At 37.8% G+C, this 14,858-nt stretch overlaps 1 protein-coding gene across 2 annotated transcripts in view; it reads right to left on the bottom strand.

The window, feature by feature from the left end:
- LOC140171914 (nonsense-mediated mRNA decay factor SMG5-like) overlaps positions 1-14,522 on the bottom strand; it is a 190,696-nt gene extending 176,174 nt beyond the window's left edge. For both annotated transcript variants that reach the window (XM_072195257.1, XM_072195258.1), the window contains exons 1-7: positions 14,374-14,522; positions 6,523-6,621; positions 5,654-5,777; positions 4,678-4,834; positions 1,841-1,933; positions 1,195-1,363; positions 37-162 (exon numbers count right to left, since the gene is read on the bottom strand). In XM_072195257.1, coding sequence (XP_072051358.1) covers positions 37-162; positions 1,195-1,363; positions 1,841-1,933; positions 4,678-4,834; positions 5,654-5,777; positions 6,523-6,621; positions 14,374-14,447 — 842 coding nt within the window. In that variant the 5' untranslated portion in view covers positions 14,448-14,522. The remainder of the gene's footprint in view (positions 1-36; positions 163-1,194; positions 1,364-1,840; positions 1,934-4,677; positions 4,835-5,653; positions 5,778-6,522; positions 6,622-14,373) is intronic.
- Positions 14,523-14,858: the final 336 nt, after the last annotated feature.

Here is a 14,858-nt window from a genome sequence, read left to right as displayed (position 1 = left end):
ATCACTCTTGCACTACCAGTGCTTTCTGTAGCCTACCTTTGTAATTCTGGTGGGAGATCCCTGTTTATTTGGCGAGGTAATTCTTGGAAGCGCTTCTGATTTCTTTCTAATGTCTTCTCTAGGTTGGCTATAGCTCCATCAAACGGCACCTCTGCTAACCAACTAATGATAAAAAACAAACACAAAACTGTAACAAAACTCATCAATATATTTGATAGTTTTAGTAACAAACAATTTCAAGAAATACTTATAGAAGTTGTTGTCGTCATGATCCTGTGTGTCATGACTTATCTTTTGTGACCCTGTTGATGATGGTATTCCAGAAGCTTCTGTCTTGAGCCAGACGGTGAGCTGCGACGAAAGGCCTGTTGACTGCTTAATTCCATCAGTCCATCTAAGCTTCAGTCTACCTCTTCTATGACTGTCTTCTATGTGACCTTCCATCTCTTCTACAAATGTAGCTAAAATACTGTAATTTACAGCATTCTATTCTTTGGCACAGGGCAATATGTTCTCCAAATCGGTTTCCAACAAATTCATTGGTCTTATGTTCCTTCCTCGATATTCTCAGCATCTTTCGCCAGAACCACATTTCAAAAGCCAAGATCATTTTCTTATCTGCCATTTCACCATATATAAATGTAGTAAAAAGTGATGCTATAAATGAGGCAATTAATTGACTGCGTGCACTTGTTTCTTACCACAGAGTACTACAGAGTACGTACCACCAGTCAAAGTCCCCGTGTATTGCATGCGGTGAGTTCTCATGAGGGCTGATTGTTCGATCGTGCCGTGTCTAACAATCACGCCAGCGCTGCGTGCCTTCGCATATACGTGATAGAGAGTTGCGTGCTTTCGCGATAGACCATGAAAATACGCGATAATTGCGTAGCAGTCTTGCCTGTCGCATTTCATGGAACAATCGGCCCTCATTATTGGGTGATGCGGAGACTTTGACTGGTTGTACAGCCTCTGTAGTACCCTGTGTTTCTTACCATCTCATGTACTCACTTACAGCATCTATTTCCAGATGATGACTTCAAGCCAATGTTCCTAGTGAATTATGAGGCATGCCCATGCTAGGATTAAGCCTAAGGCATGGTGGTAAAATTCTTAAAGGTCTTAAGTATCATGCTATAAGGTACATAGTTACAATAAAACTGAGGCGATTGATTGTGTACACTTATTCCTTACCATCGCATGTAGTGGTAGGCAGCATCCAATCCCTGATGATGATTTCCAGCCAATGTTCCTAGTTGATTATGAGGCATGCCCATGCTAGGGTTAAGCACCAAGGCCTGGTGGTAAAAACGCTCGGCTAGTAGATGACTTCTGTAACCCTCAAAGTCCTGACGATAGCGGGCTGAAATGAAAACACAAATGTATTCATTAATGACTTTTGAATGGTACAGGAGAGAGAGAATGCCTTTTGCATTTCCTGGTTTAATTGTGTCATGTTATTATCATATTTTGCAGTAAACCTTTGAAGAGCGCATACTACCGTGATGCTGCAAAGTCGAGCTAACACAACGTTGTCCGTGCAAAGTTCATTCATAAATTTCCACTCTGCAACAGCAGATCGGCTCAGCAGCCAATCAGAGACAAGTGCGTTTCAATGCAGTAAATACATGATGTACGCTTAAAATACCCTCTCGTCACAGGTTTACTGCAAAATATTATAAACACCCCTGAGGTACCTCTACTCAAGATTGCACCCCACCTTCAGAACACCAAAATCGATCAAATTCTGCTGCTGATAAAGAATGTTTAACAATGACCTCAATTGAGGGTGTTAGGGTTAATGGCCAGTGCCCCCCCTTCTGGGTAAATTGTATATTACCTAAATCTCCTAGATATATCAAGCACCTGTGGCATGCTTTCTCAGCCCACTCCTTTGCTCTGGCAAGTTTGGCTTCATTGGAGGACAGACGACCTGTGTGTAGTAAGAATACATACAAAGTGTTCAGGCCAAAACATGAAATACAGATATATATACTGTCATAAAAGATTCTGGTTACAACCAATGGCCTGAGGTGAGATCAATAGCACTCAGGGTTCGCAGGTTTTTGACGCAAGTGGAAAAAAACGCGGTTTTAACCACTTGGCTAAAACAGTTTTGCCGGCAAAAATGGCAAAAACTCAAAAAGTGATTTTTAGTTCAGTTTTTCCATCTCAAAACAAATTATTAAGTTACAAAAATTATTTCCTGAGTGTAAAAAGTAACATATTAAGAAATTAAAGGCATGCGTTTTCATTGCTCACAAGTGCATTTAAAGGTCCGTAACCCGATCGACAGCATCATCCCCCCCGATTTTTTTCATTGTTGATGAGGTTTTGGTATCACATAATAGATACTATATTTTTCTCATTACTATCCTGAAATTTGACGCTCCAAGTCGATGTATTTCCGGAGAAATCATGAAACACAGCGGTTTTACAGGCTACCAGTTTGTAAAAATAAAAATTACTCGGCTTTCTGGGTAGGGAATTAATTGCGAATCATCAGTCTCCTCAACAGCGACTTTGGTTTCGCGTCATACACATTCTGTGAAAAAAGCGAACCACACTAACTGCTGAGGAGACGGTATGCCGTATTTAGTTATAAAAAAATACACGATGTACATAGCGGGCTAAATTGCTCAATCGGTTAGCGCATTGTGCGTTACGCAAGAGGTACCCGGTTCAAAATCTGGTTTCAGAAGATTTTTTTCCTCTCCATTTTTTGAAATGTACATATTGCAAGGGGAAATATATTTTGTTTCCTTTTTTTCTGAAACGGTACGAAAAAAACAACAAAGTCAATATTTTCCGTTCAATACGGGCCGGGCATTGTACAGTATGTCAGCATTCGTCATACGAACAGGAATTGTTGTTGTTGCTTGCCTGCCCAGAATGCAATTCACGTATACCAAGGTATTGGATTGCAAATTTGGCTATTTATTCACATTTACGCTGAAAATGCTCTCGCTTTTTTTTCACAAAGCAGCATAAAGGGGGGCGATATTTAATAGTATTATGTAATTTTAAAGACAATCCATATCCAAAACCAATAGGGTTACCCCTTTAACTGAAATGTGGCATATCAATTCAAGACTTGATGAGACAAAAAATATGTTAAATGAGTCATTAAAATTTGTGTGTTACTGTTTAATGAGCTTCAGAGATGAGCTTTATGTGTTACTTTTTAGTATATGACTATGAGTGACTATATATGAGTTTTTTTTTTTTTTTCTGGTTTAAACCAGGCAAAAACTGGCAAACAGTGTTTGCAACTTCGCCGGCAAAAACCGAACCCTGATAGCACTATGATCTAACCGAGGGACCATATTTTCAACCAGACCCTCAAATGAACTCAGGATATATATGCTTCATCAATATTATTCTTTGATTTGTTAAAAGCAAATTATACGAAAATTGTACTCGCCAGTTTCTACCATGAGTGAACAGAAACCTTGTATGTTTGCCTTAAAAAATCGAACAGGCTAAATCTGACTTGACCAATTACTGCAGCACGAAATCACGCCATGTCCAAATACTCATGCTCACATATGTGAACTATTCTGTAGCATAGAATGCATTAATATAATGCAGGGTTGCCAAACCCGCGATTTGGTAGCCCAATTGGGCAACTTTTGAAGATTTTTCCTGCGACTTTTGACAATTCCCTGTCCCATAGAAACCAATGGTTAAGAAAAAATTTGAACGACTTTTCAACATTGGCTCCTGCGACTTCGATAGTTTCCTGCCCCATAGAAGCCAATGGTAAAGAGAAAAATTGGGCGACTTTTCAAATATTTGACCCGCGATTCGGGCTGAAATCTTCTGGCAACCCTGCATATATGAAACAATGTGGGACTTGTCTTGTTCACACTTCGCAGCAATCAGATCTAAGGTCAAACTGGTTCAGGTCACAGACCACGACACCCTTGAATAAAAATTTTAAAAAGTGCGCTACGCACAGGCACAACGCCTAGACGTTGATCCACAAGCCTCAGCACACTTTACAGCACACTTTGAATAGAGAGTGTGAACCGCAACACAGACAGCAAGCGCCAGCTATATTCAACTACTTATTTGGCCTATCTGAAATGGTTTCAAACAGTACTGATAGGTAATCTAGATGGCCGCTATTAGAAACCAGGATTTTGAAGTGCAATCCAACCAGACGACTTCCCTCAATTGCTCCCTATTGCTTTTCTACTCTTCTTTTCATATTGGGCTCTTCTAGGGATGAAAACAAGCACTGACATAATTTCCTGAAACTGCTTTAACATTTCCTGAAAATGTGTTTTTCCCTATACTTTGTACAGGGAAGATCCAAGCAAAATTTCCTGAAATCAGGAAATTTCCTGAAGATTTACATCCCTGCCATTTGAAATCTGCCATACCCCTGTAGAAGATATAAAGAAAATCATTCACAGAGGGAGTATGTTTTTCAAATGGAATTGGCTAGGGTTCATTATTTTGAAACCCATAATCCCCCTGTATTATGGCTTTAACTATATCATCCACAAAGGGAGTGAATATTTCAATTTGAAGTTACCCAATTACAGCTATTATATTTGAAACTGATCCTCCCTCTGTGGAATGCTTCAGTTAAATCTTCCACAAAGGGGAGAGTTGATTTCAAATAGAATAGCCAATTATTTTAAAAACAAAAATATTGATTTTCCTTACGTCCATTGGGAGTGCTGATGTCGACAAAGTCCACCACACCATTAAGACTAATTTTGTACTCCCTCTGTAGCCTGAGTAGCAGATGATGATAGAACCCTGTTGCTGCTAGTAGGTGTGTACGGTAGGCACTCTCTAGGGCTGAACCCGAACGCATATGCTACAAAGGAGAGAAAAATATGACGTCATTAGCAAATAAGGTAATAACTTCAATCAAACAGTGCTGTAAAGTATCGTGCTCTGACCCTAACACCACTACACCATTCTTCTTTCATCGCTATAATTTTGATCAAATTTTTAAGTTCTGCGATGCATTTATTAATTTTTTTATTTTAGAGAAACAATATTATGATAACGTTTCTAAAAAGAAACCCAGAAAAATTTATCAACATAAAACATGGCGGCCGGGCCGACGCAAGACATCAAACGAGTGATCAGTGACAATAGAAAATCCTGTTTACATTACACAAAATGAATATTTGAAGAACCGAACGAAAAAGGTGAACATGCCTGACTTTTCAAAAGATAAATAAAAAAAATTTCGACACGTTCAAAGAGTGACCGAATTCTGTATGATCATGGTGATTGCTTCCTGAAAATCAGACTCTTGTGAATTGTCAGGCATGTGTGGCGCTTACACATGGCAGCGAATGCCAAAAGCCTGACGGGCTACACAGAGATAAAACCCAATAGCCCGACAAAAAACATGGCTATCGGGCTACCGCATATTTCAACCCCTGCATACATGTATGGGGGGAGGGGAGACTAGGCAGTGAAAAGAATTGAATGCATCTTGTACATTTCAAAATTGATGATGGGGTGCTTTTGGGACAGTTGCCAGTTACCACCCAGGAATGGAATCACAATGGTGAGAACAGACAAGTCATAAAGTCTCTGGTTCAGCTGAGCTACACTCTCCCTCCCCCAATAAAACCATGACCACTCCTATCGGATGCCTCTATGATTTTAAAAAATGTACCTTTTTGTTCTTCTTGATAATACTGATGACATCATAATAGACCTTCCACCATAGAAGTTCCTCTGCTTTCCTCCCAAAATCATTGGGTTGTAAAAACATCAACCTCTCACACAGATCCTTCAGCCTGCAGAGTGATGAAAAACAACTAGATAAGTAATTACTTCAAAACAGTGAGTACTGTTTTACTGAACTAGAAATATATGAAATATCATAATAAATCCAGACAAAAGTCTTAACAAATAAATCTGATGATTTATACTTAAAGTGTATGTAGGTGGGATGAAAAGCTTTTTGACCTTTCGTATTGAAGATATGGATTTTTGGTCTTTTTGGGAAAAAAATCCTAGAAATATCATAATAAATCCAGACAAAAGTCTTAACAAATAAATCTGATGATTTATACTTAAAGTGTATGTAGGTGGGATGAAAAGCTTTTTGACCTTTCGTATTGAAGATATGGATTTTTGGTCTTTTTGGGAAAAAATCCGTAACTTCAATATGAAAAGTCAAAATTTTCAATTGATCGTCGGCTTTTCCTCCCAGCTACATACGCTTCAAGAATATATGATTAGATTTATAAAATTTACTTTGAGGACTGTTATATATATCAAAAATGTGAAAAATATCAAATTTTAATAATTTGTCATAAAATTTGTATTATATCATGAATTTCAAAAAATGAAAATTGTTTGATATCAGAAAGACATTCTGCGTATTCAGAATGCAATTCGATATGTCTGATGTGCTCTCATGTCCCACAAAAAATACTGTCGAAATGCTTAAAACGCTCATTCCAGATCCCTTAACAAAGAGAATGAATCACTGTTCGCCATTCTGCCATACAAGTACTCATAAGGATATCAACTTACTTCATTCTAAGTTCCACTGTTTCCCTTTCAAACACCACTCTGTAGGGCTGCTTATGTCGCACCACATTGTCTAGCTTGCTGATGATATCCTGAGCTGACCTGTTAAAATATTTTAAACAAATTATCAAATAGGGTCTATTTGATTCATCAAAATAAAATATTATTTTAAACTAATAAAAAATAGTATGCATTTTCCTTAGTACAATTTTTTTACACCATCTCAAATAAGTGCTTCTCATGGAAAGAAGAAGAGGTACATGTACACCCAACTTGACGTGGGTAACAAGTAAAATACAGACCAGAGGGTAAACAAAGGGGGGACAAAAAACAACAAATGGGCAATTCCAAGCAAAAGTGGACATGACCCAAAACATGAACAAGGCGGTTCTCGAACCACAAGTCTCGTCTGCTTTTCTGACCGCCTGCTTTTGCGATAACTTTTGGTAGAGAGGTAAATGAATTTGGCGGTTATCGGCTGGGCACGATTATCTGGCTGATGGTAACTGTACCCACCAAGTTTCATGCCCATGCAACAGTTTTTACTAATATGACCTCAGATGACCCTAGGTGGCCCTGAAATGACCTTCTAAAATTTTGGCTCTAAATGTTGACTGTACCCCTCATGCTAAGTTTCATGCCCATACGACAGTTTTTACTAATTTGACCTCAGATAACCCCTGGTGGCCTCGAAATGACCTTCCAAAAATTAGGCTTTAAATGTTGACTGTATCCATCAAGTTTCATGCCCATACGACAGTTTTTACTAATTTGACCTCAGATGACCCCTGGTGACTCGAAATTACCTTCCAAATATTTGGTTTTAAATGTTGACTGTACCCACCAAGTTTCATGCCCATACGACAGTTTTACTAATTTGACCTCAGATGACCCTGGTGACCCCTCGAAATGACCTTCCAAAAATTTGGCTTTAAATGTTGACTGTACCCACCAAGTTTCATGCCCATCCGACAGTTTTACTAATTTGACCTCAGATGACCCCTGGTAACCTTCCAAAAATTTGGCTTTAAATGTTGACTGTACCCACCAAGTTTCATGCCCATCCAACAGTTTTTACTAATTTGACCTCAGATGACCCCTGGTGACCCCGAAATGACCTTCCAAAAATGTGGCTTGAAATGTTTACTGTACCCACCAAGTTTCATGCCCATACGACAGTTTTTACTAATTTGACCTCAGATGACCCCTGGTGACCCCAAAATGACCTTCCAAAAAATTTGGCTTCAAATGTTGACTCTACCCACCAAGTTTCATGCCCATACGACAGTTTTACTAATTTGACCTCAGATGACCCTGGTGACCCCAAAATGAACTTCCAAAAATTTGGCTTGAAATGTTGACTGTACCCATCAAGTTTCATGCCCATACGACAGTTTTTACTAATTTGACCTCAGATGACCCCTGAGTGACCTCGGATGACCCCGTAATGACCTTCAAAAAATTTGGCAAAACCAAAGAACTATTTCATCAAAGTAATAAATCAAAACAGAAAGATGCTTCCTTTACGAGTTATCACTCATTGAAAGTGCTACTTTGCTATACTTTACATGGAAAGCGACTATCTTGAGGCGATATAATACCCCGATTTTCATCAGTACCCATCTTCTTTTTTTTCTTGCAAATTAATGACGTATATAAATATGTTCATCATCTCATGTCCTGAACTTATAAAATATCTCTACATACAAAGTGGTTTTAAACCATTTTAGAAAATCATTTTAGCCCTATATATTTTTTTGTTTACTGTATCCTGGTAACTGAGATGTGTGTTTCATAACAAACCATAATTTATTCTATTGAACATGTCCAAGTAGAATACATGAATAGAATACATTAAATCCTTTGTTATACTATCTATAGAAATGCACTCACTGATTATAACACTGAATAAATTAAATAGGCCTAATCTCTTCCACATAGACAATTTAATACTACACCATGTATGTATCTTCTATAATGTGTGAAAGGCTATAAATAAAAAAAAAATAAATGTTGGTATTTATACAGCGCCTTTCACATGTGAACATGTACCGCTTTTCATTTATTCCGTCGTTAGAATATGTCAGCTGCCATACAATGCCCAAGGCATGCTCATACCTTTGGGCGGCGCTCAATGGACAGTATTCATAACAGCTCCCCATTTCACACCTGGGTGGAGAGGAGTAATCGAGATAAAGTGCCTTACTCAAGGGCACAACACGATGGCGTCGCCGGGGCTCGAACCCGCAACCTTCCGATTATGAGTCCTAGCCCGTTCCGCTCGGCCACCGTGCTCCCTTCAAAGGTCATCAAAAGGTCAGGTTATAGGTCAATTGGTTCAGGTCAAATTCAGGCATCAATTTGGAATACATGTGATAATCTGTGATATCATACATGTCATAATGAGGCATCAATTTTGATATTTTGTCTGTTACTGGATATATAATGGAAATGTGTGAGGTGGATATACTAAAATACCTTGGGATGTAAATGGTGAGTACAATTTAGATTGCCTAGTTGAGATGGATTGGGCAAATAAATATAAAATAGTTACCAAAATCACAAAAATGAAGCTTACGGAAAACTACCTAATATGGTGGTGTAGGTGACAAAAAATACAATCTTTTTCAACATTGCTGTAGTGTGGTTGTGGTAACCTGTTACCTATGGCTTAATTAAGTTTCAGTGACATAGTGTCGCAAGTTCAAAATACAAAATATAGCTCGACATTGAAAATAGAAGCATTTTAACCGGTTCGCTTTTTTTGATAGTTGTGGAGCACCAAGTTCATGAAGTCATAAAAGAAATCAGGGACCACTTATTCCCATTTTACATATCAACATTATTTCCCTAATGTGTTAGCAACACATATAAAAAATTTTAACGAAATCAGTTGATAGTAAGCTTTCCAAAATGAAGTGAATTTAAATCATCAGTGATGTACCTCCTTTTGGCTTCTATCGTCAAAAGCATGTAAGCTACATTGATACCGATGCCACCAATAAAACGAGAAGATTTGCCCCTTCATTTTGCATACCACTTTGCCCAATTTTTTTTGTAATTTCTTCACAAAATGCAAAAAAAATTCAAAAAAAAATCAATGGGTGTAGTACCCCCTTAAGGTGGTACTACACCCCTGGCAAATTTTGTGCCTATTTTTGCATTTTTCTCATAAATTATTGCGTATTGGTGACAAGTAAGATATGTATATTATAGGGGCAAGGACTACAACTTCTGTACTGAAAATTCTGCAACTTAAAGTAAGTAGTTATTGATTTATTGATTAAATATTGGTTTTCCCTCATTTTTGACTGTAACTCAACAAATGTTGTCTGTGCTGAAATAAAATATTCGTCCCCAATACGCTATGATTTTTGAGAAAAATGCAAACATAGGTACAAAATTGGGCAGGGGTGTAGTACCCCCTTAAAGTCGTCATATTTCCTTAATTACATGACCGATCAAGCTGTTATTTGGATATGTGATGCACAGTTGAAAATTAATTATTAAAAGATTTGGTGACCTCAGTTGACCTTTGACCTTGTATGTCACCTTTGACCTCACGAAATTGGATAAAGTATGTTGCGCTGAAAAATCAAATTTGGCAATACCAAAGAACTATTTCATCAAATAAATCAAAACAGAAAGATGCTTCCTTTACGAGTTATCACTCATTGAAAGTGCTACTTTGCTATACTTTACATGGAAAGCGACTATCTTAAAGTCGTCATATTTCCTTAATTACATGACCGATCAAGCTGTTATTTGGATATGTGATGCACAGTTGAAAATTAATTATTAAAAGATTTGGTGACCTCAGTTGACCTTTGACCTTGTATGTGACCTTTGACCTCACGAAATTGGATAAAGTATGTTGCGCTGAAAATCTAATCAGGTCGAGTACCTCTGGCCACGCTACTCCTCACCAAGTTACGTCACTGTACCCCATACAGATCTCCAGATAATCTGTTCACAAGATATTTTGCTTATTATGCATATATTATGCAAATTAGGTACTTAATTACCATATTTTACGCTCAAAATCTAATCAGGTCGAGAACCTCTGGCCCCGCTTCTCCTCACCAAGTTACGTCACTGTACCCCATACGGATCTCCAGATAAGCTGTTCACAAGGGTTTTTTGCTTGATACGCATAAATTATGCAAATTAGGTACTTAATTAGCATATTTTGCGCTGAAAATCAAATCGGGTTGAGATCTTCTGGTCATACTACCCCCTACCACGTTTCATCATCATAGGGCTTAGGGATCTTACGAATCCCCCAGATACAGCTCCACAAGGCGGATTTCTTCAGATTTCCAACCATATTTGTAGAATCGTTCCGCATAAATTATGCAAATTAACAACTAAATGCGCATACTTTTCGCCGAAAAACTAATCAGGTGATCAGCAGGTGTGTATCATTCCTGTCACCAGGTTTCGTTACCATGCGCCCAACGGATCTTGAGATAGTCTGTCCACAAACTCCGCTATCAATTTGCGCTGATTTTCGCATAAATTATGCAAATTAGCTATGTTAATTTGCATATTTTTCACCAAAAACATACGGTTACTGAGCAAACTTGGATACCCTTCCTCCCACCAAGTAGCGTCGCCGTAGGTCTTACGGTTCCCCAGATACAGCTCCGGACGGACACACATACATCCACACACACACCCCCACCCACCCCCCCACACACACACACGGACAGACAGAAATAGTGACACCTAAGTCCAGGCGAGACAAAAATGCTCAGAACTTTAAAACTACAAGTGCTACAATGGTAAATTTGGTATCAAATGAAAACTAGTGATGTAGGATCACAAGGTAAGTGAATTCGTGAAGAGGTTTCCTGTGCGCGGAAGCTTTGGAAATGTATGTACATTTTACCTCATATTATGAATTATAATCTTAAACTTTTTGAATTTTAGTTTATTTTACCTTAAAATAATGAATTTTACCCCGGCAGTGATGAAATTATAAATTTTATCTTCAATTATTGGGGGACTCATCGTAACCGTAATAACCATAACTGACACTGTCACTAACCAAAATATGATCCCAATCAGCCAATATAATTTATAGGTACAAAAGGCAAACATTAGTTACAGGGATTCAAATTCAAGGAGAACCCGAACACCGGTTCTCCTGAAGGTTCTCGCTGGATTACAACTAGAAAAACCACAATTGGTTCTCATACTTCTCATAAAGCTTCCAAGTCTCAGATCATCATCACATATATATGTGACACGATTAAGGGAAATGAGTCGGATGTCGCTAATATTGATTTTGAGATATTGACAAAGAAAGTGTTCAAATTCTTCAGCGATTTATAAATTGATGTATAATAACTTTACAAAGAAAGGTCATATCAACATGGGGTTTTTAGTTTCTGATAGCTCTAAATGTCCTCTTTAGAACTGTATGTAAAACCCATTTTCGACTAGGGTCGACATGTGACCCTTCATCATGTCACATATATTGTGTTATATTTTACCTTTAAACGGAAGTCAAAGGCAAAGTTTTCTTCATTTTAGCTGTCAATTTATTGTATGATCACAAACGGGAATCCATGGCCTATGCATGCATGTTCAATGTTTATATTACTCGGCCATCCCATAATAATAGATGTGACCTCACTAGCGTAGTAATGAAAGCGTCTCCTTTGGTTGCAAATACAGGATTCCCCATAAGTGATGATGAAGCAGGATTAACTACCATAGCAATAGATGAATACAATTTTTGAACATATTGCGCTGCACTACAACGTGAACGTTGAGCAGGAGGTTCTCATAAAAGCCCTTTATGAGAACCTAAAATAAACAGCTTCCTGCAATTGTTTGCGAATTTGAACCCCTGTAGTTAAAGCCATAATGTACGATCTTATAATATGAAATTGGTTAATTTTATCAAACCTGATTTTTTTTTGCATACAATATTTGTACATGTAATGTTTACACATGTCCCAACTTGCACCTAAATGGAATCTGCCAAATTTGTTGTCTTTGTAGGTCAACAGAGCAAAGTTCGACATATATCATAATTTAAAAAATTATGATAATATGTCCTGCCATAGAACTGCATGTTAAATGGTCAAAATAACCAATGGGGTTTCTTTCACTTTATACCTTCAACTTAAAATGGACAGCAACTCTTCCCGGCAGTTATTACTAATATTATTTCAACATTTTAGATAAAAAATTAAAAAATTGATATTCAACGGAAATCGTACATTAAGGTTTTAAGTTAAGGGGGTACTATACCCATTTTTTTTGCATTTTGTGAAGAAATGAGAAAAAAATTGGACAAAGTGGTACATGCAAACTGAAGGGGAAAATCTTCTCGTTCTATTGGTGGCATCGGTATCAATGTAGCTTACATGCTTAACACATTTTCTGGTCAGCCAAATTGGCCCAAACACAATGCATATATTTTATTAGGAAAGTAAAGATGTCATGAAAGGAAACATACATAGATATTGTCCAGGGTTCTAGCCACGGTGGGCGGCGCCGGGCGGTACCGCCCGGTACAGCAATTTTCTGCCCAGCTCGATTGTTCAAATTGGGTCTGCCGCCCGGCACAAATTTTATGCAACATGAACTTAAATTAGGCTGAAAATGTACCAATTCGATCGTATTTCAACTTACAAAGTCGAAGTTTTGCACCATTTTGCAAATCTTTCTCATTTTCTTCGTACAAATCAGCGATTGAAAGTATAGCTTGCATTGTTACGAGCCCGGATGTGAAATGACGTAGCAGGGAATCCCCTATTTTATTTATTTTTATTTATTTAACCTGACCTGTTACGCATTCGTAGCCATCACATCATAAAACCTCCATCCCATCACGAAGCTTTGAGAACGTCTAGCTCGTATTGTTAGGAGCCCGGATGTGAAATGACGTAGCAGGGAGACAGCGTGTTGTTTTTCTAGAATGTACGTTGTTTCCCCAAACGAAATAAAAATGAGAGAAAAATGACGAAATGGCCGGGATTTGGAAAGTGGAACTAAATGACGATTTTGAGTGTAAGTTTTGACAAATTTACAGGATTTTTAAGAATCTATGACCCCGATAATTATTAATTCTGACAGTGGTTTTTATTCACATTGACTGAACATATTATTGTAAGTTGCAACACTTGTAAATATTGCCCGGCGGCCGTGAGAGAACATTTGCGGTGATTGATGTATGTTGATGCACCAAATAGCGTCATTTGAGGGTCATTGCTCCGCTTCGCTCCGCCCGGCACTTAAATTCGTCTACCTAGAACCCTGATATTGTCTATACTTCACTTCATTCAAATATATAATTTATTTTTGTAAAATTTGTGAGAATCGCAAATGGAATTTTAGAGGGATTTTTTAATAGCACTTCCATGTTGAATTAATACTACATGCAGTTTTGTTTTGTAATTGATGCATCAATTGTTGGCTGAACGTTTTGAGGAAAGTCAACCTTTGTTTTGATAATATAACTTTGTTATGGGAAGTGATAATTAGATATATAAAACGATGTGGTTTGAATTTTTGATGACAAATTTAAAATTGGCTTAAAATTATACCTAATTTATAAATCGGGCGAGTCGATTTGCCCGTAAATTTTTTTGACAACTGCGAACATGTTTAATAGCCAGCCCTAAGTCCGTATTCGCACAAATGGCAGAATAATGGCAGCTTGTATAGCTTTACCTAACTGCTTACACGGCTGCCAGATTCCAAATGTCCTCATGTCCTTATCTCTGCAGACTCTGGTAATAAGTGGGACAGCGTCTGGTGCAGAATTCAGCAACTTCGTCTTGACAGAACACATGCAATTTTAAGCTTACGAAGTGTAATGCTGCTACTACTACTCACCGGTATATGCGTTTTGTTTGCTGCAATTTTTCGATGTCACTCTTCACTGTCGGTTTACTTTCTTTCAGTTCCATGATGATAAACACCTTAATTTAAAGAGAAATTGAGTCCTTTCCCTACGTCTACGTACATGACCCAAATCCGATTTTGTTTTGATTACGAGTTCATGTACAATTTCATAGAAGGAACGTGATTGGTTGTAGCATAACTTTCCGTAACTTTTACACCAATCAAATCGTTTCTTTTACCTTAGTTGGCCGCTAATTGATCAAGGCGAGTGCATGAGTGAGCGAGGGCAGTCTTCACATAAATTTTACAGGCCCTTTTAAAAAAAAAATAAACATGATGTCTAAAACTTTGTGGTGGCTGAGACTAGTGGATTTACCCTCAAGGGCAAGGCCCAACATAGAAAAATACTAATCAGATCAAGTTCTATAATGTCAAAAACTTTGAAGTTTATGTTTATTTACAAAAAAAAAAAAAAA

The sequence above is a fragment of the Amphiura filiformis genome, chromosome 15 (assembly GCF_039555335.1).
Source record: "Amphiura filiformis chromosome 15, Afil_fr2py, whole genome shotgun sequence".
NCBI lineage: Eukaryota > Metazoa > Echinodermata > Ophiuroidea > Amphilepidida > Amphiuridae > Amphiura > Amphiura filiformis.
The sequence above is the reverse complement of the archived record's forward strand: the minus strand, read 5'-3'. Positions and strand labels throughout refer to the sequence as shown.